Source organism: Cimex lectularius, unplaced genomic scaffold (genome assembly GCF_000648675.2).
Source record: "Cimex lectularius strain Harlan isolate CLEC.00 unplaced genomic scaffold, Clec_2.1 scaffold18, whole genome shotgun sequence".
Taxonomy (NCBI): Eukaryota; Metazoa; Arthropoda; class Insecta; order Hemiptera; family Cimicidae; genus Cimex; species Cimex lectularius.
The window spans coordinates 954046-980306 of NW_019392764.1; the positions used below are offsets into that span (position 1 = coordinate 954046).

Here is a 26261-nt window from a genome sequence, read left to right on the forward strand (position 1 = left end):
AAGATTCTGTTTTGAAATGTATGCTTCCTTTCATAACAATGAATTTCTGGATTAAGCTTGATCAGAAATAAATATAAACTTCACATCTTTTTGTTCTAAAACTATGTGGGGCTCTTTTCTAACACAATTTAAAAAAAAGAATAATCAATGTTAAACACGTGGATACTCACGTTATCAAAAAATAAGTAACAAGATTAAAAATAATTCCTTTATTACACTTAAATCGGTGGAATTTCAACTTAATTTTCCAAGGAGCCCAACTAATTTTCTATTTGCCTATGTAGAAAAGTATATACATCGTTATGAAACCATCCAGTTTGAATTTATGAAAAGAAAAACTGTTATAATTTGCCTTTTGTTGAAAGTTAAAATTATCAGTTAATATATTAGTGGTTAAATTGTACTCTGTTGAACAGAAGAATAATTTTTTTACACAAAAATATATATTCATATTTTAAGTAATCTTTTCAGGTGACGTTTGTGAAGTAGATTAGTAAATTTTAGCTAAATTTATCGTACAATAACCTTTGAGCATTATTTCCCAATTTAATTTTTTATCTTGTTAAAAGTTAGCTGGCCGTTCGCTAAACACCAATTTTAAAAACTGGAGATTCGTACGATTTTTTTTCTCTAGAATAGCGGTTAATGATGATCAATTAAAAATTTAATCTATGTGTGATTTATTTGACATTCAGGGAATGTTAACACTAGAATATTAACATGGAGTGTCTAACCATTACGTTGTTAAATTGTGAGACTTCTCCAAGTGATCTGTGGGGTGGTGAACCTGTAATTGGGTCGTTATCGATCTTCAGTGTTTGGCGACTGTGTGTCGATCACAAAAGATGGCAAATTGGCAAAAATTGCTGTCACAGCAATTCAGAGAGGATAGGCAGATCAAAAAATGATCGGTAACGATGTATGTATGTAACAATAACTACACTATGTTATTGTTACATACATAGTACCATTATCGTAAAAGCTAAAACCCAATAGCTAAGAGTAAAGAAGTTGTTAGTAACTATAAAACGACTGATAAAAAAGAAAAGAAAAATCATGAGAATCAAATAAGCAATTCTGATAAATTAAAAAAAATATGATACTGCAACAATCTGTTAGATATCCGTCGACTTATGTTCTATTTATTTCCGATAATTTTTTTGATTAGATTGTATATTATAAATTTCGGTTCCTCAATATACTACTGAAGATGGTGAGGGCCGAAGCGTGTCTAATAACGCCAGGTTGATGGGACGTCGGTGGCCGCAACGGTTTAGGCGTTGACACGGCGCTCATCACTGTAAGGTAAAAGTCCCGGGTTCGAATCCAGCGGCCCTGCATTCGAACCCGACATACTTACAAATGGGCTTTTCTTCAAAAACACCGGCACCCTGGGGGTTGATATGACCTCTGCTGTTACGAACCCTCGTTAAAAAAATAAAATAAAATAAAATAAAAAATAAAAAAATAACACCAGGTTGGTAAGAAAAGAACAACTATAAGTTCATCACTATGCAAACCTCAACGAGAATCCCACAAACATAAAACAGTGGCAAATATTAAATAATCTACATTATCAAAAAATTGTCAAAGGATGTAGGCTTAGTAATGTTGATTGTTATTTGTTTTATCATATTATATTATTGTGGTTAGGGCTTCCGACTTTTTTTTTTTGACACGCTAGCGGTTCTAGGTTCGAATCCTGGTATATGGTTAATTGTTAAATAATAAAAGTCTTGTAAAGTGTTTTGACCCCTTGTCCGCGACAGCTAACGGGTAGAACCCCTAATATCACAGGGATTACCTTACTTTTAACTACACTGTATTTTTTTAAACATTTAATTTACGCCCGTTTTCAATATAATTATTCCATTACAAAGTGGATATTTTAATTTCAATTTTATCCGTTGGAATCTTATTTTGGTGTGGGACCGTTATAGTGTTAACATTTGGCAACAAATTAATTCACAACGGTATATAATCATATTAATCAATCGTCTACAATGCCACAATAAAAATTAGGGGAAAATTGTTTATAGCGAGCAGGCTAATTAAGAATTATCTCTGAAACTATCTTCATTGAAAGGCTGAGACTATCGATAAATGCAAAATATACAGGAGCTTAAATACATAAATAAATGATAAATTACTTAATGAAGCAACAAAAAAGAACTTATAATATGTAACAAATCCAAATACAGTTTGTTCAGTAGGCGTTGTTTAATTAAATAGACTTTTTTATTAGAAGAGAAATATGACCTGGGACTACCAACGACCTGTGAAAATTATAATCTAACGTCATTCCTAATTAATTTAATAATTTAAAATAGTTTTGATAATAAGATAAATTAAATTGATTTTTTTCCGTGTGTTTGCTGCTTTACTTACTTTCTCATCCGCTCACCCTCATCGCGCTGTCTACTTTCTTGTATGTATCTGTCTTCTTTCTTCAAAATTACAATAGGTAGACTTAACTGATTTCTCGAGCACGCTTTGATTTACAACTGGTATAGTTTTGCTTTTTTTTTTTTAATCATCGTTTTACGAACAACAATTAATTATTCCACTAGGATGATTTAACGTTTTTTAATCCTTCCAACGATAACCGGGTCGCGTCGACTAATTGATTTCCCAGTTGATAATTAAATGGATTATTAGCGAATGAGATAAAAAAGTTGTTGAACAAGCGAAGTCAAATCATAAGACAAATAAAAACATTTCACGAAATTTTTTATCAAGGGGTGAAAACATTTCCAAAAAAAAGTGGAAATGATTTTTTAAATTTTGTTTTCTTTTTAAATGCGAGAAATCTAAAATTTTATTCATATGCATCAATATCTTGCTCAAATTTAATAAAATGTGTCTATATAAGAACGCTTTTTATTGATCTCTTTTTATTATTCAACAGTTCAAATTGTATGATGAAGTAAGGAAAAATTGGAGAAAACGTGTGAGAATTTTTTAATACAATAAAACCCTTTTTAATCGAACACAGTTAAACGAAATCTGGGTTCACCGAAACGGTTTCAATAAAAAATGGTGTTTTATTGGGAAATTTATCTGCTAATTATGGTATTGGGATGTCAAAAGTAACGAAATGATTAAAATCTATATCTAAACTTGATGAATGCAGATGTAAAATGCAGAACCGCAAGACGATGAAGCTAGCTAATCATGGAAAAATTAAGCTTTTAAATTAAAATTAAATTTTTGAAATCAAATTTTTAATGCTTTTTTGTTTGGTTTACATTTTGGCAAAAGTATACTGTACTTCATATTTTTACGCTACATGGATCGTACGGTTTTAATCGGAAACCATGTGTTTTTTACACATGTTACCTCATGCCAACAGTCTCCATAGGTTACCCGAAAAATTGCTTTCTTCGAAACGGCGTCTCCCCCTTTGCGGTTAAAAAGTGAACTACTGTACTTCAAATAATTAATCGTGCTTTATGACAGAGTATACATATATTATCTTAACTTAAATTGTCTTATGTTTATTTATCGTGAAGTACACGTTATTTGTCTAATAACAAAATTGATGTTTTCATTTAACTAACCAAAAAATAGATTGCACATAGATGTACATATCAATCGTTTATATAATTATTTTTTGTAATATCATATAAATTATATATTAAAATCATTATCAGTAAATAACATTTACTAATGATTTTTAATAAATACATTTATAAACGTAAATTATTCACTCTCTTTTGTACACTATCTGCATAATGTTCGCCGCTGAATTTCTCTACGGATGTATTGATTGATAGATGAGGAAGGAAGGGAGTGGCCCCTAGGGAAAAACATAATAATTAAACTAATGGTCTCTTTGTCTAAATTTTAATAGTAGTAATTAATTATTAGGATCCTTTATTGTCCCTTATTTAAGATGCAGGTTACAAAGAATAACAGTGAAAATATGATATTTTCACATACATCTTATAAGGTATATTCATCGCGTCGATTAATATTTGAACTGATTTATTTTGTGTGGGGTGTTGATTTTTCTTATATTTTTTGTGGAATTAGGATTTTATTGTATTTGGGGTTTGGTCTTTGATTTGTAATCAAATAATCCGAATCGGAAAATAAGCGATATTTATATTTGAAATTTGCGTTTCTACTGTTGGGTTTCTCTGTTGGTGTTGTGATAGATTTATGAGGTAGGAAGGGTGTAGGCACGAAGGGTCACAATAGGCCAGATCTATTGAAAGTAGCCCAAAGGTTTTTTTGTTCTGGTCGGATTGTTTTCCTGGATCGTAGGATAAACGACGGAATCCGTTATCAATGTTCTCCAGCGCCTGGATTAAAAACGGTTGAGCAAGAGAGGGATGCGAAAGGGGAAAGAAAGAGCGAGAGGGTGAATGAGAGATCGTAGCTGGTTGACGGCCGGAGCGACAGATAGCGGGCAAAGCGGAATAGGTGGCGCTACAGCCGTCGCGGCCCTCGGCTATCAGTCAGTTCGGTGCCGTCAAACGGTGAAGACCTCCTATCGGTGTGTCAAAGAAAAACACGTTTTTATTTACGTAGACGCGAATGTCACTTGGAGGTTTTTAGTTAGCGACAAAAAAATAATCATCAAAAAAACATGCACTGATCTGTTGCCGTCTTTAACTTTTTGTTCTCGGTACTTTGCCGTCGCGTTGCGGACAACGCTCCTTCCACCCACGACGTAAAAAAACTCGTCAACAATTCTCATACTGGGCGAACTGGCCGAGGGCGGCCCCTTGTACGACAATGGCGGCGGTGGGGCAACAGCCTGTCTCAGAGACCCTGGGACTCCCGGGGTGCCGGCCTCCTGGTGGGCGATGATGAACGGCAACGCTTACGAGGACCAGGCTCCTCCGACGCTCACGCCGATCAAAACTTCGCCTAGCTCGACGCCCGTGACAACGACGTCCACCAGCTCCACTTCCCCGGTGACGAGTCAGTCGGGACCCCTGCACATCCCGGCCAAACGTCTCGGCTACGAATGCATGGAACCGGCGCCGGGTGTCATCAGGCATTCTCATCACGGATCTCAGCCCTGGAACTACTCTCCCGTCGACGGACACCACGTGAGTCCGGCATTCGACCAGTATGCTCAACCGACTTATTACAATCTCCCAGACGGAAGGGACAGAAAGTCCAGTCTGTTTTGGAGCCCGCCCGACTACAAGTATTCTTCTTCCGTGACGCCGGGAACATCTTCTTCTGACCCTGCCGTGTCCACATGTCACCAGAGCTTCTCTCAGTCCTGGTGCAACTATCCTCCTTACACGGCCACCTCCAGGCACCATGTCGACGGACACCACCAGTCCGCTGTTCCCTATCTGTCTCCGGCAGAAGACAGGAGAGCGACCGCCACGATGATAGAGAGTGCCGCCTCCTTTTCTCATGACAGCTACTCCCTCAGGAACTACCCGGCTCCAGAGCCAGTACCGTCCACACCGTACCCACCTCCATGTAAGTAGAACTGTTTTCCTACCTATTAACTAGTAGAAACCCTTTCAGTTTTTAAATTTAAACAAACATTCGTAAAAATCATTCAAAATAAATAAACAAACTATATTTTGATATCAGTCAGGCGTTTTTGTCAATAAAGTACATGACAATATTTTCATGAAAACAGCATAACTATGCATCATTGTAGAAGTAACTTTCTACAACGCATAATATAAAATTTAGCCCAATTAACCATAGCCAACGTGTGTCAAAAATTTTAACAAAAAGGATATAATGTTTTTAGTTAGTTTTTTAACTTAGTGGAAATGGAAAATCTTTTTACTTTTCTCTTATACTTCCATTAAGTATAGTTAAGTTAAAATGACGCTTCACATTCATAAACTTTTACAAAATGAGAAAAACAAAATGTTGTGTTAAAACCGTACTTAGTGTTGTTTAGTTTATGTACCATTTTTTTTAAAATGGTTCATATTTATAAAAACATTATTTTCATTCATACAAGCATGGTTTGCTGTCGTTAACATATTTTCTTCTCCTTTTTTTACTCTTTTAGTGTTTTTCAATTGTAAAAAGCGTAAATACGAATATATTTTTGTTCAATATAAATTAAGTACCGAGAGACGTTGAGTTGACAGCAGTGAAAACAGTAGCGAGTCAAGTGTTTAACGGTACGTGATAGTCGTGATTTGTATTTTTCTCCGTTCGGCCCCTCTTGTTTTGCTCTAAATTTACCACGAGACGGATTTTATTGCTGCCGTAATAAGTTTTACGAGCAGTGTAAGAATGACGACACCGCATGCACGGGATCAACTTTGAACCTCTGCATTTTCTATGCCAAGGGCACGATCGTGCATTAAAGCTCGATAAAGCAAATATATTGAAAAATAAATTCCAAATTGGTTAATTTATTATTATATATTTTGGATTGATGTTTGTTTATTTATTATGGTGTATTGTCATATGAGTTATATGTCATACAAGCGCTAAACGTTTTCGATTTTTTTTAAATATAAATTTTACCTAAAAAATGCATTTTTCCTTAATTTTTAAGTATTTAAACACAGGAGCGCTCTGTCGGTACGCTTTTGAATTCCGATTTAATTTACGATCCCATAAAATCCCTGCTTTTTCAGTACTGTTTGTCGTCGACACTCCGTAAACCTTTTGTTTTTGTACGACCCTTGCACTATTCAATGTTGTCTTTATAGTGAACCCAATTCGAAAGCGACATATTTTTTGTTGTCGACTCGCGCCCGCGTTTGTAACCGGGGTTTCTACCTGGAAACCATTGACGGTTCTAAATATGTGAAGGCAGGACCAGTCTCGGTCACACCATTTAAATTCTGAACCGTAGGAGTTTTCTCCTCCGCGTAGCGATTTTCGCAAAAGTGGTTAAAGTTATTAAAGAAAATAGTCGGTATACTGAAAGAAGGACATTTTTCTGACTTGTTAAAGCCCCCCTTCGTAAGAACCAAGTGGGAACGTGTCATATTCCGGTAAACATCTGGTGTTACTATTGCCCGGCTCGCCATTCCGAGGCGAAATCCCGTTTTGTTGTCTAAAAAAAGCATGAGATCTTAGATGTGAATGTACATTTACATATAAATATATCTGTTTTTGTTCAAATTCAGTTTTGTTTGTGTATGTGTTAAGGCATGTGAAATGAATTAGTTTATTGGGTTTTTGAACTTTAAATTTTCCTTCACCTTTTTCTATGTAGATTTGATTTATTTGTTCCCTTACCGTTTCGTTTCAAAACCCGAAATCTTTTTCTTTCTTTCTTATACTGCTCTCTTCGTGGTATACTTTTGTCACTGTCCATGAAATTTTTAGCTTGCACACGTTTAAATATTACGTGGTTTCAGAGAGTATGGCCAAAATATCCAACATGGACAATGTTAGTTTAGTTCAATTCATATTAAATATTTATTAATATTTAATAATAAAAAATTGTAGAAACTGTTGTTGTCCTTTGAATTGCGCAGTATTTTTGTTGGACGAGAGTAGAGGTTTATAAGAAAGCTTTATCCCCTATGACATTCAATACATTAAAACATTGAAATTATCTTTAAGGTTGGCGTCTGAACTTTGAAGTCTTTCAGACGTATTTCCTACCGTCCCCTAGTTTATTTTATCAAGCTGGAGGGGAGCATAGCTGTTCCAAGGCACCGATAGATGGCACGGCGATGAACTTGGGGCCCCCCTTCATAGTAGCTGCCCAGATCTCATCGGCCGGCCGCGTATTTCTGGACATGACATGCTGGAAATGCCAGGCGTGCCAAATTTCCAAATTTGGGCACCGCCGGAAGAAAGAAAGAAGTGGATTTTCCTTTTTTTTCCCTTCCCATCACCAAGTTGATAATTGACATAGAGATTACTCATTTTCGTCATTGGACGGATGCCAAACGATTTTTTTCCCCGAAGGATAAAGATCATAAAACAACGAACCTAAACGCTCATCAACATTTACCTCCTGGCATTACGAATGAATGTCTGTGAGGAGTTTGCCATGACCGATTTAACCAAGGAACCGTGCGGCAAATATGTGGAAAAGCTTTAAATTTATTTGTAACCCATTTTTTTATATATCGCCTAATTACATAATTTAAACGTATTTTTACAACCTATTTTGGTTGTTTTTGAAAGGGGTATTGATTTGTAAATGTAGCCGAGGGATTTTTTAAACAAGGATTTGACAAATTACTGTTCTCATTCTTCACTTATTATTGAACAAAAATTATCCCTTCCCTAGTGACTATACAGCTTTTTTAGTTAACTTTACAAAAACTAATTCTTCAATATCTGTGCCATTACAAGAAAACTCTAGTCAAATTTGCAGAAATGATCTATTCATTATAAGTTAAATGTGTATGGCCGAAAGTTTGTAATTCTTTGGATTTTGGTGGAGATGGGTCAGGGCTGAGGGGGAGAAGAAAACCAAAACAATTCACTCATTATCCTGATGTCTAGCCACTCATCTTCAGAGCCGAAAACGCAAGGAGAAAATTAGTTTAAATTTAACAATTTAAACATAAACATTAAACACTAGCAGAAACAGAATGTAAACTTAACCATCCCCATTATTTTATGGGACTCATGAAAAGTAAAAAAATGCAGTTATTTTAGCTAGATTCTTGCTTTATCCATTTCACCATTGTTAGTTAAACTAAGGTTTGTAATATGATTATTCGGAAATCGTGAGATGCGGTTTGGTGTGATGTAGGTTTCAGAAAAACATTTTCTTTATTGTGCCAACGTTTCGATCATTATTGAGATCATCTTCAGGGCCTGGGATTTACAAACATTGTTTAAATTTAACAAATACATGTAGGATGTGGAAAAAAAGTGAATTTATGCAATGCAAAAAAATATTTTTTATATTCAATCAAAGTACTTCTACTCACTCGAAGTGTTTGTTTTCTGCGTATTTTTGATTGAATATAAAAAATATTTTTTCTGCAGTGTATAAATTCACTTTTTTCCACATCCTACATGTATTTGTTAAATTTAAGCAATGTTTGCAAATCCCAGGCCCTGAAGATGATCTCAATGAAGATCGAAACGTTGGCACGACAAAGAAAATGTTTTACTGAAGCCTACATCACACCAGACCGCATCTCACGATTTCCGAATAATCATCGACTAACGGTCACTAATCACTTTTCTAATATAAATAAAATATTAATTATCAATTCTGAGCAGATTCGCGGGACCCTCATTGATCATTTCGCAGTAATTTTCAGTTTTGGTAATTTTAGGCTATCTGAAGATGTATACCTAAAGGCAGCATTAGTTGAAGAAAGGCAAACTTTCTTGTAAGATTGTTATTTCTTCACATCTAACTCCTTAGAGAAAATCATTTATGATAATTACTCTCACTCCTCTTCCAATAATCAAGTTTTAATAATTAATTGTAAAATATAATTTTCAACGTGTTATATTTAGTGACCGTTATTTAAGGATTATTTAAAGATAAACAGATATTAATCTTTAAATAATCCTAATTTTCAACGCTTTCGACTAATTAATTTTGTCAAAATTTTGCTAAATCCCCTAATGTTTGAGATTCGAACATTTTTTTCAATGACGTCATGACCGGAAATGCGATCTTTTGTATTGAGGATAAATTAAGATTTTCCCTTATAAACTGGGTCCGCTTGTACTGGCTGTGCTAATAGATTAATTGAAATAACTATTGGTCAGTTTTGACCGCTAAATATATATGGATTAATTAATAATAACCTAGTTCACCTTATTTGTAATTTATTAATTTCTTTCTTTATTAATTTTCAATTTTTAGGGTGACAAACGGTTACTTTGAATTTTCTCAGGGTACACTATTATTTGTAGTTTGTAAACAAATATGTAAAAATGAAAAAATAATGAAGCAACTTGTATTAAATCCAGCAATATATTTAATTTTACATGTTAAGGTAAAATAGCCAACAGCAATTAATACTGTACGACAAGCCATTATAATTAAAACTCACAATTTTATTACATTTAGTCACCTGATTATTATTAGTAAAAAAAATCTTTGGCTGGAAAAACTTCTCATAATAGTGAATCTCAAGAGAGTTGACATTTCAAATCAATATCATCAGTTATTACTTTGGTGATGTTTTAATAATTACAATACATTCGTTTTGGTTAAAACTGACGATAGATTTCCAGAGGAATGTACTATCTTTTAATTATTTCTGCATGTTGACATTAAAATTTGTGTTTGATATTACAATTAGCAATTTTATGTCTTTCAAAGATCCTTTTTCTCTAGGATGTATTTTTTCTTCCCTAGCCAGTTTTAGGACAGATTTAACCTTTTTAACTCTTGAGGTCGTGTCTTTAAAAATTTGCATGTAATAGTTATTAAGATTAACGGACTGACTCATGAGAAGCCGTCAACAGAAGGAGTTTAATTGCTCCGGTATGCGGTCATTATAAGATAAATTGAAATTTTTGTACATATAAAGTTTAATTCAGTCTCTTGATTCTCTTGATCAATGTTGTTAAGTACTTAAATTCACTAATTTCGTGGTCCGCTTGACCAATTAATATATTACAATTAATTGAGGTTTTTATTTTGAAAAATGGCAAAAAGGAGGGAAAATTCAATAGGTTCGGTTGAGATGGGAAGTTGGTGTCCGAGTGGATCGAAGTCACGCTAGCTCAAGTGGTAGAGCAGCGTATCAAGCCGAAGATCGTGGGTTCGAATCCCGCTCGTGCCATTGGCTTTTTTATCTCAACTAAAAAACCTTAATTAATTGTGGTTGTTAAGTACATTGACTGGACATACTGAGAGGCAAACAAAGATTACATTGATTACATTACAACAATATTTGGTACGTTTTAAAGGATTGGAGGTAAAACACAGATAAAATCTCCCACTTGTGTTCACAGTTGGATTTTGTAAATAAATTTTTGAATAGTCAATCTTTCTAAAGTTGGTGGTTTATTTTTTTTGAAGTTATACCATTTTTGAGTTACAAATTTGTATGGGTAATGGTTTTATTTTTATGCATGACACTGCAAGGATGCACATCTAGGATCATTGGTGACTACTTGGAACTACTGGCTTCAATTAATGTTTGGAGTGGCCAGCATGGAGGAGTCCCGAATTAAACCCTATAGAGTACCTTTGGGACGAGTTGTCAAGTCGTTCAGTGATGCCATAGAATTGGTAGGAATTAATAAAAGTGCTTTTGGAGGAGTAAGAAAATATTTCACAACACTACATTCGAAACCTCATAACTTCGATGCCACGTATTTCAATGCAAACGGTGGTTTACGCAAGAAAATTGACTTCATTGATTCGATAGTAACAGTTTTGGTAAAATAGTTTTACTCTTTGTTTTTATTTAATTATATCTGATATTTTTTTAAAATATCAAATCACAAAAAAAAAAATAAAAATTATAACAATTGCAAGTATTTACTAATACAAAACGAGAATGGCCAAATTTTTGCATTTTTATCCGTGTATATAGAAGATGAAATTTCTAAAACAAAAATCCCGTTGGATAAACTGGTAGGGGAGAATTATCTTAAACAAGGTGAACTAGTTGCCGAGCCATGTCGGTATAGAAAAAGGACTGTTCCAGTCGACACACTGAAAATGTGACTACCAAATGGCGAAATGCCGAAACTCGTCTGAATGATAAACCCAGCGAGAATAGATGGACCAACATCGTCAATAATGACCACATCACAGGTTGATCCTGAACCATACGGATAAATCACAATATTCCAATAGACGAAATTTTCCCCATAATATTATCGATGCATTTTTCTATTTTTAGTAAGCGTAAGCTGGGAAAATACTACACGCGGGCTTTTTTTTTTTAAGAAAAAGAAAATGTATCTCGCTCTATCCAATTTTCCCTTTTGGAAAAATAATATTGTCTCAGTAATATGAAATAGTAGGGGAAGGGTATCCTACTTTTTGTATGGATTCTATCCCAGCTAAAACAGGAAATTCCAAACCTATCACTTTTGGGACAATTTGCATATTCAACGAACAAAAGAAAAAAAATCTTAGGGCAAAGGGGAAAATTTGCCCTTGATCCTTCTATAGCTAGGTATTCAGACAAATTCTACCTTAAAATTATTAGGGAGGCATTTATGATAAGACGTTTTTGATATAACCCTGCAAATGGGAAAAATCTCCTAAAAAATTAATTTGTAATATTATGAAATTTCTTAATACTTTGCTTGCCTTTATTGTACGATGGTAAACAATAAAATAAATAAATATTTTTTGTTGAAAACGAAAATCAATATAATTATGTAAAGAGTTGTGATTGATGGAAAAAGAAGAAATAGAGAGAGGGAGAGAGAGAGAGCCTTTTTACTGGACTGAAATCTATTGGATTATCTTCTTTGCATGCCAATTGTACTGATTACGATCAATATCTTTGCCGTACTATAAACAAGTCAGCGGTTTTTTTTTCTTCAAGCCCGTCTTGCCATTACCGGCTAGATTATTGAACACCGCCGAGAAACAGTTGTAACAACTAGAAAGTGGGATGACTAGTCGCCTGTGGGAACAGCTCATGTCCCGTGATGGTGCAAACCCCCTCGCATATCTGTGCCGACTGTTTAGCATTAAACTATAATCAATCCAACTCTTGATATGAACTGGGATTCATTAATTAGTCAGGTCGACGTTAAAATACCTGCCCAACGAGATCTCCTCCAACGATATGATTATCAAATGTCATGAGAAATCGCCAATTACCTTTCATGGCTGTTTAACATGAGATTAACGAACTGTCAGACAATTGTGTAGGACATCTCGTGCTTAATTGGAAATAGACTTTTGCATGGGAAAAATTACTTTTAACTAATATTAAAATATAATTTAAAAAAAAGCGAGCAAAAAAGAATTAATGCTACAATCTGAAATTAGCCCAGTATTAATTATGACATCACTACACACTATTTTTAAAATTGTGAGAATATTTTCTTTTGAGAGTTTTAGAGGGATTGTTGAGAAGTATAAAGGAAGCCAGTTGAATGACAAGAGGTCAGGGGTTGAAGGGTAGATTGGAATTTAAGACATCGCGATCTGGAAAATATTAGGTTCGTCAAACAAGAGGAAAAAGTAGTACATATGAAATATTGAAAAGGCCTACGACCAACCCAACATACATACATACCCAATTGCATAAAATTCCATAACGAACAGACGAAAAATAAACATATAACAACAAAAATAAAGGAGATGTAAGGTAATTTAGGGACAACGATGGAAAATCATACTATACGACTCACCTCATAAAAAATCACCTGGAATCTGCAACAAAGAGTGAAACTACTTAACTCAAAAACTAGGAAATATAACATAACACATCCAACACCAAAAAGCTCATAAATATTAACATCGTTCATATACGCTATTTATATCAAAATTAAAAAGGACCGACCGGACAAAAACCAAACTTAATCCGCCATAATTTAGGGACAACGATTGAAAATCATACTATTCAACTCACCTCATAAAAAATCACCTGGAATCTGCAACAAAGAGTGAAGCTACATAACTCAAAAACTAGGAAATATAACATAACACATCCCACACCAAAAAGCTCATAAATATTAACATCGTTCATATACGCCATTTATATCAAAATTAAAAATGAGCGACCGGACAAAAACCAAACTTAATCTGCCAAAGACATCGGCCCATCCCCCAACTTTCACGACTTGACCTCACAAAAATCCCCCTCACACGACAATGAAGTTGGCGAAATGCTGAATCGCGTGTAACAGACCAACAGAGCGAGGAATGGCAGACCAAAATGATCCGTAAAGATCAAATTGCGGGCTAACAGAAAGTCTGAAACTGGATAGAGCTCTATTGGATGGTCCCAGTATTTTTTAGCCACCTCATTCAAATCTATCTTGACAGGCTCTGAAAAATGAAATATCGGGTTCAATATAGATGGTGAGTTATATATAAATAGGGACATAGCAATTTTTCGAAATACCTTGGAGTTTAGTATGTATGTTAGGATGGTGTTGATTGGTCAAATCCGTAAGATACATATTATTATTATTAATTGACTGTTTGGAAGGGAGATAAGAGCTGGTATCTTTTAAATTCCAGACTTTGAAATACAGTGTGCACACGCCTGTCCATTGTCCATGAAATGTACCAAGTAGCTGTGTGGGAATGTAGTATTAGAACAAGTTGAGGATCTATTTCAAGTCGTGAGTAATTAAGAAAATTCATCGAATGATAAGAATCAAATATTTGTTTTTTGTCTCATTGATTTGACGCAGGATCACGATAAAAAGAAAAGATCATTGTATCATCACAGAAGGTCACTGAAGGTCGATATTACTGTTGTATACAGAAAAAGGCTGCCATGGTGTAAGGAATAGGACCTAGGATACTTCCTTGAGGGAGATCGGCATTAATTAAGAAAACAGATCATAGATATGCAATAGAGATTATAAATGATGGGGTGTGTGTGGAGTTCAATCCTTTTTAAAAAAGATGGTTCCTACTCACAATTAAGTTGTTTCGCAACAATCCGGATTTCGTCTTTTTTTAAAAAGGATAGATATGCAATACTTAAATAATACATTTTAAACGTTTTCATATTTTGGGTAAATTTTTTTTCCATACATGACTTCTTTTTGTCAACGATACTACTTTCTCAAATTTTTCATATATCCTTTTTGTTCATTAACTAAATCGTCTACGTAAATAAATTATAAAAACCATAGTAATGAAATAAAAATTACAAGATCCATATCTAAAGCGAAAATGACAGGGTTAATAATTTAAACGAATTCTCTGTGAACGCATTTCCTGTCGCCTGGGTGGTCTAAGGGGTTTTTCGGTTTTATTATTATATTTTTTGTTCAGATAACAACTGGCCCGTGTGTCAATTAGAAATTTTCATAAAATATTCAGCAAGATGAATAAATTAGTAGAATGCATGGTGCACCTTGCAGTAATATTTTTTCTTTCAAGCTTTGCATTCGTCCATAACTTGTCGTTAGAAAGAAAACATTCGAAAGTTTCTTCCGTCGAGGAATTGAAAGTGCATGATTATCTCTCCCAGTGAATTATCCAGTAAACTCGAACAAGGTCGGGAACTCAGGATCCTGCAAACGGCGACTGTGGAATTCATCTCTCTCGAGTTCCCTGGCCGGAATTCCAGAACAGGCTTCTAATTTCAGGCCGGTGGTAATTGTACACGAAGAAAAAAATATCGCATTCTCCTCGAGAAACACATCTCTTTATATTTTATAGACACTGTACGGGACGCAAAGCAAATCTGGACTGTTTTACTCCCCCCCCTTGACATCCTTTTGTTTAGTCGGTCATTAAACGTCCAATAAATTAAAACTTGACTTATTAATAGAATTGCTTTTTATTATGACACCATCGTGCCGCCGTTTACACTGATAATACCTATCATTAATTACGTTTTATACTCGTCATTTACGAGCTTTTAAATGCTTGGTATATGTAATTTACATATTTTACTTCCCAGGTGATATCTGTCAAAAACATCAACTCAATCAACTTATGGTCTTAGTAATTCGTTTATTGTATGAAAACATTTATTCTGGATAGACAAAAGATTGTCTTCATGTATGCCAAAACTTTTATATTCACAAAAAACATTAGTAGTAAAGGAAAAATAATTCCTATTCCGCGGGGACCGTTAGATGACGGGGGTCAAACCACCTTGCAAAGTATTCTCAATTAAAAATCCATATGCTGTGCCAGGATTCGAACGCAGGACCGCTAGCGTGGCAAATACGAGTCGAACGGCCTTACTACTAGACCACCGCGTCCCCTGTCATAAAGACCATTATGATCGACAAAAACATGCATTTTGGCTAATTTTTCAAAACTATTTCAAAAATGCCAAATGGTCAATACAACTACCCTTTCTATAACGGCATTGTACGAACTGATTATGGCTATGGAGGGTATCCTTTTTAGATGGACGTGCTAAATTTTTCTTGGACCAAAGACGCAATAAAAAAATCATAATATTAATCATTTAATATTTTTTAGTGAACTTTTTTTTTTAATTAACCCGAGTACCTCAGGCCCAGTCGAGTTGAAGTTTGAAAAAAAAGCCAGGTTTGCTATTTATTAATCACATTTCAAGTTCGGATTGCCAACCTTGCATATACATAGATGCTTCACCGGTGCTCAGAGCGATAGAGTCAGGGGAGATGACAAGCATTTTCTATCCATTGCTGCAGTTCTTAAACTGAGGTTTGGGTTACGATTGGCTTAGACACTGTTTTCTAAATGGCCCCACAGAAAATAGAAAAGTGGAGTTAAAACGGTTGACCGAGGAGGACAACAGATCCTAGCATTGTGGTCCTATTCACCTATCCATGAAATGACGATTTCAATCCTGTAAAGAATTGTATGCAGGGCATCCATCAAGCTGGAGAACCATTCTTTGTCGTGGTTACAGAAGAACATCGTCTAATAGAGTTGGTAAAACCTCCTAATTTATTTGCGTGAAATCTACACGAAATGTTGATTCTATGAACCACCACAAGATGGTGATGATGTTGATGACAAGAGCACGAAATTTTCGGATTTGCCTCTGCCCACGTTCGAAAATTCCAACGGTTTAGTATGCCAATAGAGATGAACTTAGATTCATCAGTCCTTAGGATGTATGTAAGAAAGTAGTCTTCAGCCTCCCAAATGGACATTTGTACTGGGAACGTTAGACGCCTATCAAATGAGTCACAAAGTCCCTGGACAAAAGAGAGCGATACGGCTTAAAATTGTAAGTCAATCTCTAATTTTGTAAGTACATCTCTAATTTTATTTTTTGAAAAACCTAAAACCCTTTCAACATTTCGGAGAGAGGAATTCGGATTTTTGCGAACATACAGTAAAATATTCAGCTTCTCGTCAAAATTACGCTGCCGGTTTCTTGGTGATGGAACAGCAACTGATACGTACCTCCTCATTCTGCGAATAACACGAATAAACCTTTTGTGGTTTACTATGGGACGATCAGGAAATTTCTGGGAGTACAATTCGACTGCACGACGCGCAATACCATCATTATCAATAAAGCAGTCCTAAATATCAACTCACTGTTGATCGAAAAAATGTGCTCTTCGGTTCATTTAGGATAGAATACTGAATTTAATGAACAGGTACTATTTTAAATTGATTTACTTTCAGGAATTAACGTTTGCTCTGTAAACAAGAAAGGCAATTAATATTTACTTTGGGTGAAGAACCAAATTATTGAAATTAACAATGAAATAAACGAAATAAGTTTTTCAAACTTTTTGCCATAACTTTGTCATTTTTTAACCAATTTAAAATCCGATTTCATCATTGTTGCCAGCGTAAAAAATCCTTTAAAATGATGTGCCAGGCACTCAATAGTGTCGTAGTTGAAATTTTGAAGTTGAGTTGGGCCTGAGGTATCTTGTATAATTTTTCTACAAAAAATGGTAAAAATTTGAAACTAGAGATAATCTTTTATAAGACAATTAATTAAGGTTTTTAGTTGAGATGAAAAAAAGTTAATGGCACGAGAGGGATTCGAACCCACGACCTTCGGCTTGATACGCCGCTGCTCTAACCACGAGCTATCGTGGCAAGTGGTGAGAGCAGCGACGTATTGAGCCGAATGTCGTGGGTTCGAATCCCGCTTGTGACGCTAACTTTTTCATCTCAACCAAGACATATTATATTTAATTTATTAATTATATTTATTTACTTATATTATGTTTAAATATATATAAACAACATATACTTTGTGTTTTTTTGTTAGATTCATTGGTACAAGAGAAAGTCAGCCGGGCCATCTAAAAAGGACACCCTGTATGGAATATAAAAAATTTACTTTTCCGCAGCTTGTCAAAAATAGAATCATAACCGTATTTTCTTATTGAATATTGATGAATATTTTATTCGGAAATTTTAATTCCAAGCTATACGAGAACAATCTTGGTGTAAAAAAAAAATTGACCATTCAAGAATTATTTAGGAAAATGTTAAATTTATCCATTGTCACAGCTGAACGAAATGTCTTATCTTTCCGATTTCCCTTTAAACATTTTTTATATGTTTACCATATTACGACAATAAAGGAGTTTTAAGTCGGGGAAAAAAAAAACAACTGCTTGAAAACAAAAGATAATAAACAACAAACCGGTTTCCACACAGCGAACTCGGAATGAAGAAAGAAAAAGGTTCTGTTGCTCTTCTGGCTTTTTCCTCGTTGGAAAATGGTGAGCCCAGATTTATGCACCGATTCGCCGTCTAAAAGATCTTTTTTGAGATCTCATTACCTCCCGCCATCCGGACAATTTGCATAACGTTCAGACCCCGAATGCATCACCTCCTGGCCTCTCTTCTCGCCGGTCCATAATTTATGTAAACGAGCGTATCATCTGCGCACGCTTCTCCAGCCCGGAATATCCCTGTAACGTAGATGTTGAGATAACCCAGAAACGCTTCATGTTAAGCTTTATTGACATCTAGCCCGAAAAGTTAACGGTTTCAATCTCGTGGTGGAAGATTTCTACAGAAATTAGATTTAGATTTTATATTTATCTTTTTCTATCTAGGAGTTCGAAGCGTGGCAAGATTTTTTAAAAATTTTAAATACTTTCTGGATTATTCCAATAATTATTTTTGGGAAAGGGCTACGACGAGTTCTTAAGCCTTGACGCAAGAACAACTGACGTTTCAGAATACTAATAAATATTATGCCAATGGCCCCCGCCCCGAGGAATATCGAGTACTCTGGGGGAGTGANATATGTACTTGCGCTTTTTTGCTTACTACGAAGTAACGTCAAAAATTTTTATTGTCCAAAGTTACAAAAAATTATATATATATATATATATATATGCCAATGGCTGTTGAGTTCTTTTTTTCAAAGGTCCTCAATAAACCCAAGTATGTCCATTTGATATTGCAAATAATTGACCGCTCTCAAAGAGAGATAGAGTTAGATTGGTTAATAGCGGCATATGTACAGGGAGGCCCCAATCGATTCAGCCACACTTCCAGATCTTATAGGAAATTGAACGCTGAGTAAAAAAGGTCGTATGGAACCTGTGTCAGCAAACCCTTCAGTTCCGAGCTACAGGCAAAAACCATGAAAAACCACGTTTTTTTACTTTGTTCTTGAAATTGTTAGTAAACCGTTAGCCTAGCCGTAAAATAGCTCGAACAACATGTGTAGAGGATTAATTTCTGCGTCGAATGAGATTAAATTCATTTTTGGCGATTTTTCGAAGTTAGGGGGTGAAGGGGTACACACAATTCACCATTTCTGATGTTTTTATCGAAAATTCACAACTTGAACACCCTATCAAAACATTTTCCGTTACAAACCTCGTTTGACGGTGATCGAATTCTGCGTCGAATGAGGTTAAAACCAGCCTGATTGGCCGAAAATTTCATTTTTGGGGATTTTTCGAAGTTACGAGGTGAAAAGGGGTACACAAAATTCACCATTTCTGACATTTTTATCGAAAATTCACAACTTGAACACCCTATCAAAAGCAATTTCTGATGGGTAAGCCGTTCAGATTTTTCGTACATTATTTCATTCAGTAGGGGGTACCCATCAGAAAACAGAAACATTGGGTGAAAAGCAGTAAATTTTCTAAAATTCGAATGTTTCACGAATCGGACTGTGGTTGGTCTAATGTGAGGGAGAATTCGATCCCCAACAAACGAGGTTTGTAACGGAGAATTTTTTGATAGGGTGTTGAAGTTGTGAATTTTCGATAAAAATATCAGAAATGGTGAATTGTGTGTAAAAATTAAACTTTCGGACTGACCCCCAGCCATAAGACATATCCATGTCAATATCAGAAATGGTGAATCGTGTGTAAAAATATCAGAAATGGTGAATTGTGTATAAAAATATCAGAAATGATGAATTGTGTGTACCCCTTCACCTCCTAACTTCGAAAAATCGCCAAAAATGAATTGAATTTTAATCTCATTCGACGCAGAAATTAATCCTCTACAGAGGTTGTTTCGAGCTGTTTTACGGTCAGGCCAACGGTTTATTAACAATTTCACGAAAAAGGTGTCAAAAAACGTAGTTTTTCATGGTTTTTGGCCTGTAGCTCGGACCTGAAGGGTTTGCGGACATAGATTCATAGGACCTTTTTTTACTCAGCGTTCAATTTCCTATAAGATCTGGAAGTGTGGCTGAATCGATTGGGGCCACCCTGTATATAGTTGGAGAGGGAGAGAGAGAGAGAGAGAGAGAAAGAGAGAGAAAGAGAAAGAGAGTACGATGGGAGGAGAGGAGAGAGAAAGTTAGTGAGTGAGAAAGAGAGTGAGAGTGAGAGAAAGAGAGAGAGAGAGAGAGAGAGAGAGACTGACAAAGATCTCTTATAAGCCGAAATTTTGCTTAAAAATGAACATTGCGTTATAACATAAACCTTACATCATAAAAATTTTTCTTTGGTTTTAGCAATTATGTAATGTAATTCTATAGGCCTATATGGTAAAATTTTCCTAAAAGTTTTATGGTTGATCTATTTATTATCATGAGGGGAGGTGTTAATAAAACAGTATTGTTGGATGTGGTGTAATAACGTAAGTTTAAAGCTAATTATTGCAAAATTAAATAAAGATTAAAACGTTTAAATTTTAAATACAATTATTAAATTTTATTTACGTTTTATATTAACACTTTGGCACAGAAGGACTATAACATGAAATATATATCACATAATGCAGCTGTGAAGTTGTATTAAATGCGTTTACGTTTAAGCTTAACTAATTATCTCTTTCTGCTGTTTTAATACATATTTGTTGTCAAGAAGGCAAGATTGACGTCAAATCGACCGAAAATCCCAGAACCCACCTAATTAACCTCTTGTTTCAAAAAGGAATTCGAACAATTCGAGTCTGTTAATGCAGATTTTTGTTTTATTTCAGCTGATTTCGCTTTCAGCAACAACCGAAGATACCTTTGTGAGTGAGACACCGTATCTTTATTGTTAATCTTTTACGGCTAAGCACTGAATTTGTAATCCTTGATTTAACCGTTTGCCAATTAACCCATTACACAATTTTTTTTCTGAAGTTCACTAACCCCATTGATTCATTTTTGAAGTTTTAGTTCGCGCTAATCAAATATTTTATATTACATAATAATGTATAAACAAACATTAATCGCTACTCAGGAAAACTTTTTCCTAATTATTTTGCTAAATCCAACATTCTCTTCAAAATTAGTACAATCTGTTAGTGAAGTATTTGTGTAAATTACGTAAAATAATAGCTTAATTTACTATTCCTCACAAATATATCATAAAAACATATCAAATAAGATTGACAAATGTGCTGAAAATAGCATGGCAAAATCCTTACAAACTTATTATTTTTGTGTGGTGATTAGTGATTAGTAGTATTATTTTTAAATAGCCTCATTTATTTTGCATATTAGCCAAGGAACGTGGTGCAATGCAGTTTTTTTTTTTTTTTCAAGGGAAGGGTTTCTTGAAAAAAGGTCCAGCGGCGACGGTTAGAATCGAACCTCCGTCAGTGGTCTATAACGCTGATCAGTCGGCTGGTCCTCATAATATTCTTAAATTTTGTTAAAATTATCAAATTTTTACACAATACATAGAATTTTGTAAACATACACTTCAACAACACTATCCAGCTTAAAAAGTATTTTAAAATATTGAAACTAACGTCAGACAGAACCCTCCTAACTCACAAGAATCGGAAGACTGGCCTCCAAAGTGAGTAGATATTTATCTGTTTTTGGTACGGACTGCACGAAAAAACCAAAAAATCATCAAATGAGTAGAACAGGGTTGCCCAATGAAGACCCAGAATGTCTATACAACTTGACAGTTCGAATATAAAATCTGAAACTAGATCTATTTTTTTAAATCAACTATACCTACAAACATAAACTTTTTAAAAATTTAAACATTAATTAACATTTGGCATGTTGTTGGGATGTTGAATTCACAAAAGGGTTTATTTCTTCATTGTTTTAATTACTTACTGGAACTTACTGAATATTTTAATACTCTTTGAGTCTCATTCGTGGTCATTTTTTCTTAACACTTAATATATAATTTCCATTTTATAGGAAAATATAAATTTTACCATTATTTACATTATTGCTAATATTTAATTTTTTTTTCAGCGTCCCTAACGGGTGTGGGTATGACGAGCATGGGTGTCGGGAGCAACCCTTTGGAATGGACGGGCCAGGTGACGGTCCGGAAAAAGAGGAAGCCCTATTCAAAATTCCAGACGCTAGAGCTGGAAAAGGAATTCCTTTTCAACGCCTACGTCTCTAAACAGAAACGGTGGGAACTGGCGCGCAACCTGAACCTGACTGAACGGCAAGTGAAGATATGGTTCCAGAACAGGCGGATGAAGAACAAGAAGAACAGTCAGAGACAAGCTGCCCAGCAGCAGAACAACAACAACCCGAGCAGTGCCAACGCCAATCACCACGGTGCAACGGGACACCACCAAGGGCACCACGTTGTCGGACACCACGTGCCCAACGGGCCGTTGAAGCACCACCAGTGACCTTCGCCTTTCTCTGGGGTCGTTTTCGGTCACCATTTACACCACAACCACCATCACGGCGTTGCCACTTGAACAACACAACCAACACTTCTAGTCAACAGAGTTGAGCCACACGATTTCCCGAATGCGGCACCCAGAGAGATCTCATCTTTTAGGACAATTTGTACACTTTGAGACACTAAGTGACGGAGTTGCTTTAACTATATATAAATATTATATATATTAAAATACATAGCGTGTTTCTCTAAAATTTTGACTGTTATATTTATGTACGCGTCCTTTCTTATTTCCACCCTGATAAAACTGTCGAGTGGAATGAAGACCGGACAAATGTAGATGCGTAGCGTTTATAGATTAGTTTTATTGTTATGTTCCTTTAAGTTTGAAGCAAATTTTTCTTATTTATTTCTTGTTACGTTTTGACGATCCAAGTGAAATGAAAATAAAGAAAAATGATCTTTTTATATATATACAAACCTATATATATATTCATAATGTTAGAATGTTATGCGAGTATTATTCGCTTTTCTATCTGTATGTTTTATCATTTTTTAGAGAAAGAAATTAAGATAATAAAAAAAAATTGTAAACTATCATGAACGTTAAAGAATTTGTACATTTTCTCTTAAATCTAAACGTCATTATAATGTAACAACTATTTATAAATTATGAATTGTACAAATTTATGTGTCTATATTATAGCTATAATCGCTTGTACAATAGCTTTGTTTGTCCTGAAAATGTTTTTGTCGTAAAATGAATTAATATTGATTTCTTTGTGGACAAGCATATGTAAAAATAAATATGATTATTTTAAAATATTGATAGATGAACTGCTTTAAACAATAGTTTTTCATTATATCATAACGGATGCTAATATAAATCTGAAAGAATCGTATGAATTAAATGTTAAAAATATTTAAAAATAAAACATCGAAGAGTTTGAAAGAATGTTCTTTAATTTATATTATGTTCGCCATTACATTGCTCAAACTGTTAAACTCAATGAGGCCCCAGGGGTCAGAAGAGTCGACGACAATTAAAATTGAACTTACTATTTAAAAAAAAAAAAGAGGAAAATAGTGCAATAATTTAATGTTAGTATAATTTTTTTTAAACATTTGTACCTTTGACTAATATTAAGCCAAAGCTCGTTGGTTATTTTTTTTTTCAAATATTGCCAAGCAAGTCCCAGTTCACATTGTGTTATTAAACTATAAGCAAAAAAATATTTTTAGAGTTGCAAAGGACTTCATACTAAAATGACTTGTTTTAGGTTATCGCAGACCTTTATTTTTGTACATTTTTTCCTTGGCAAATGAAATTAATGTTTAACATAGGGTTACCATGTACTGAATAGGAAAGTAATCATAATAATTATATTTCTGAAAATAGATGTACGTGTTCAAGAGTGTATTGTGAATATTACAATTTAGAACATTTATGTGTTGTCCGTTCGAAAACTCAAGCATTGGAATTGGTTTTATTGTTTTGTTTAATTGTATGACTTTTTTTAAAAACTTGATGCCATATTCAATTGGTCTTTGTCGTCCGTCAGAGGCATATTATTTATTACCTTAAGAACAATCTTTAAACCTTTTCCACTACGAACGACAAGCCGTTGAAAAAAAATGATTTTAGTGTTATTTTTTAATTGAAACTTTTTCATTGTTTTAAAGATAACGTTTATGTACGAAAGGTGATATTCCTCTTAAGCTTTGTTTACTGTTGCATTGTAAAGTTTTGTAAATGATTCAGAAAATATTTTTTTCTATCTAAATTTTGTTTTGTAATGAATGAAAGTTTCGACAAGATATTCTTAGCTGTTTTTAAGAATTAAAGGAACGAAAGAGTGTAATAATTCTCTGTTTTTAGATTTCTAGACAGAAAAAACCAAGGTTTTAAATACTATTACAATTTTTTTTCTTTAATGGAAAGTTGTCTCAACTCATTTGTTTATTGTATATATATAATGTTTTAATGATTCCTCCTTTATGCTCTCAGTGCGAGGAGATCGTAATGAATTATAATACATATAATAGAAATACTACAAAGATAACAATGTTCATTAATCCTTTTCCCATTCCTTGAAATATTCTATCGCATAGACTGATGTATTGTTGAACTTCATATACATTCCCCGTCCAAAAATTAAACAACCTGAAATTTTACGAGATCTGGTTTTATTGGATAGTGGAAAAGCTTTTTTGGTTAATAATTACAGTTTAGCCTTTTCATGTTATGTGTAACAGAAAAAGGGTTGTCAGTTTAGTACGAGATCTCGTATTTTTACAAGATGTGTTGCTAATTTGAAATATAGAAAAACTTAATGTGTATTCGTCTTTTAATGTTGATGTTTTTTATTACAGCGAAGGGAAAAGCTCAGACTGCTAGGAAAATTTGTGATGTGTATGGTGAAGACAGTTTAGAAAAAAGCACAGTTTTTAATTGGTTTGCTCGGTTTCGAAGCGGAAAGTTTGGTTTGAAAGACGAAAACCTCCGGTCATTCGTGTACAGTTGACCAAACTCAAGCTTTACAATACACAAATAACGCGCACTCAACGACACGAGACATCGCAGAGATGTTTACATGTTTAATAGAATCAATGAAGCTGGATACGTGCGATGTATGAATTCCCAACATGTTGAAAAAAATTGTTGTGCCACATCTTTATCTACAATTGACTCCTAAAACGCAAGATAAACGACCAGCATTTAAAATGATTGGTAACCGGATGAAAAGTGGTTCCTTAACCATAATATTCCGGTAGGAAAATTCTTGAGAAAACGCAGCGACCCATCGTTCACAACTCTGCATGTGCATTTCGGAGTGCTTTATTATGAGCTTCTTCCGTCAAACCAAACCGTTATTTGTAGTGTATACTGCTCACATTCGGAACAATTGAAGTCAGCAATTAGCCAAAATAGACCGCGCATTGTTAATCCATTGGCATTGTTTTCTCCCAGGATAACGCTCGCTCCCACATTAGCACTTCAGATAGTACATCGAGGAGTTCACTGATCAAAATCCTGAGAAGTTCTGGTAGGACGGAATTACAAAATACATTAAGATAGCAATAGGTGGTGTGATCAATGAATCATATATTGTTGATGAGTTACCTAAATGTTCATTGGATTTACAAGCATTGCTACGGGCTTATTTTTCAACCTGGTACATAAATCCAAACGACTCCACAAAATATACAGTTTTTGTTTGAATAAAATAACATTTTTTTTTAAATCACTTCAAATTTTCTTTTTTGAACACAATTAATTTAATTGTATCTTCTCTGCGATTTACTAGGCTTTACTCAATAATAGTCTCGTGGATTAGGGTTGTGGTCAGAAAAACAAATAGTGCTATTATACCAACGCCGAGCTTTCGACGATATATTTCGTCTTCTTCAGGGTCTACAGAGAACAATCTCAATTAAGTTTACATTGATATAGACATATCACAAATTCTTGACAATTACAGGTACATACTCAAGCCCCTTCTGAAATTTGAACAATACACATCAGCCCCCTATATTCAAATAAACGAATAATGTAGAAATAAATGATAAAAATAAAAGTTATTTATATATGTACTTTTTAAATAAAAAAGGCTGTAATGGAACATTAGTATTTAAGAGAAAAATAAGTGAATCCTTGTGGCAGTTGTAACACTTCCCACAAAGGATAAACCTTAATTATGTTCTAGACATGATTCATGTGATGTTACACATATAATATAATATATATTATATTATAT

General features: G+C 34.4%; 1 protein-coding gene across 3 annotated transcripts in view; it reads left to right on the forward strand.

Annotated features, from left to right (window-relative positions):
• The window catches only part of LOC106661570 (homeobox protein abdominal-B), a 201921-nt gene extending 177151 nt beyond the window's left edge, over positions 1-24770 (forward strand). For 2 of the 3 annotated variants that reach the window (XM_024227476.1, XM_024227475.1), the window contains exons 5-7: positions 4765-5451; positions 20885-20920; positions 22113-24770. In XM_024227476.1, coding sequence (XP_024083244.1) covers positions 4815-5451; positions 20885-20920; positions 22113-22507 — 1068 coding nt within the window. In that variant the 5' untranslated portion in view covers positions 4765-4814 and the 3' untranslated portion in view covers positions 22508-24770. Of the gene's footprint in view, positions 1-4452; positions 5452-20884; positions 20921-22112 lie in introns of those variants that run through there. The other variant, XM_024227477.1, reaches the window with a different exon arrangement.
• The last annotated feature ends 1491 nt before the right edge of the window (positions 24771-26261 follow it).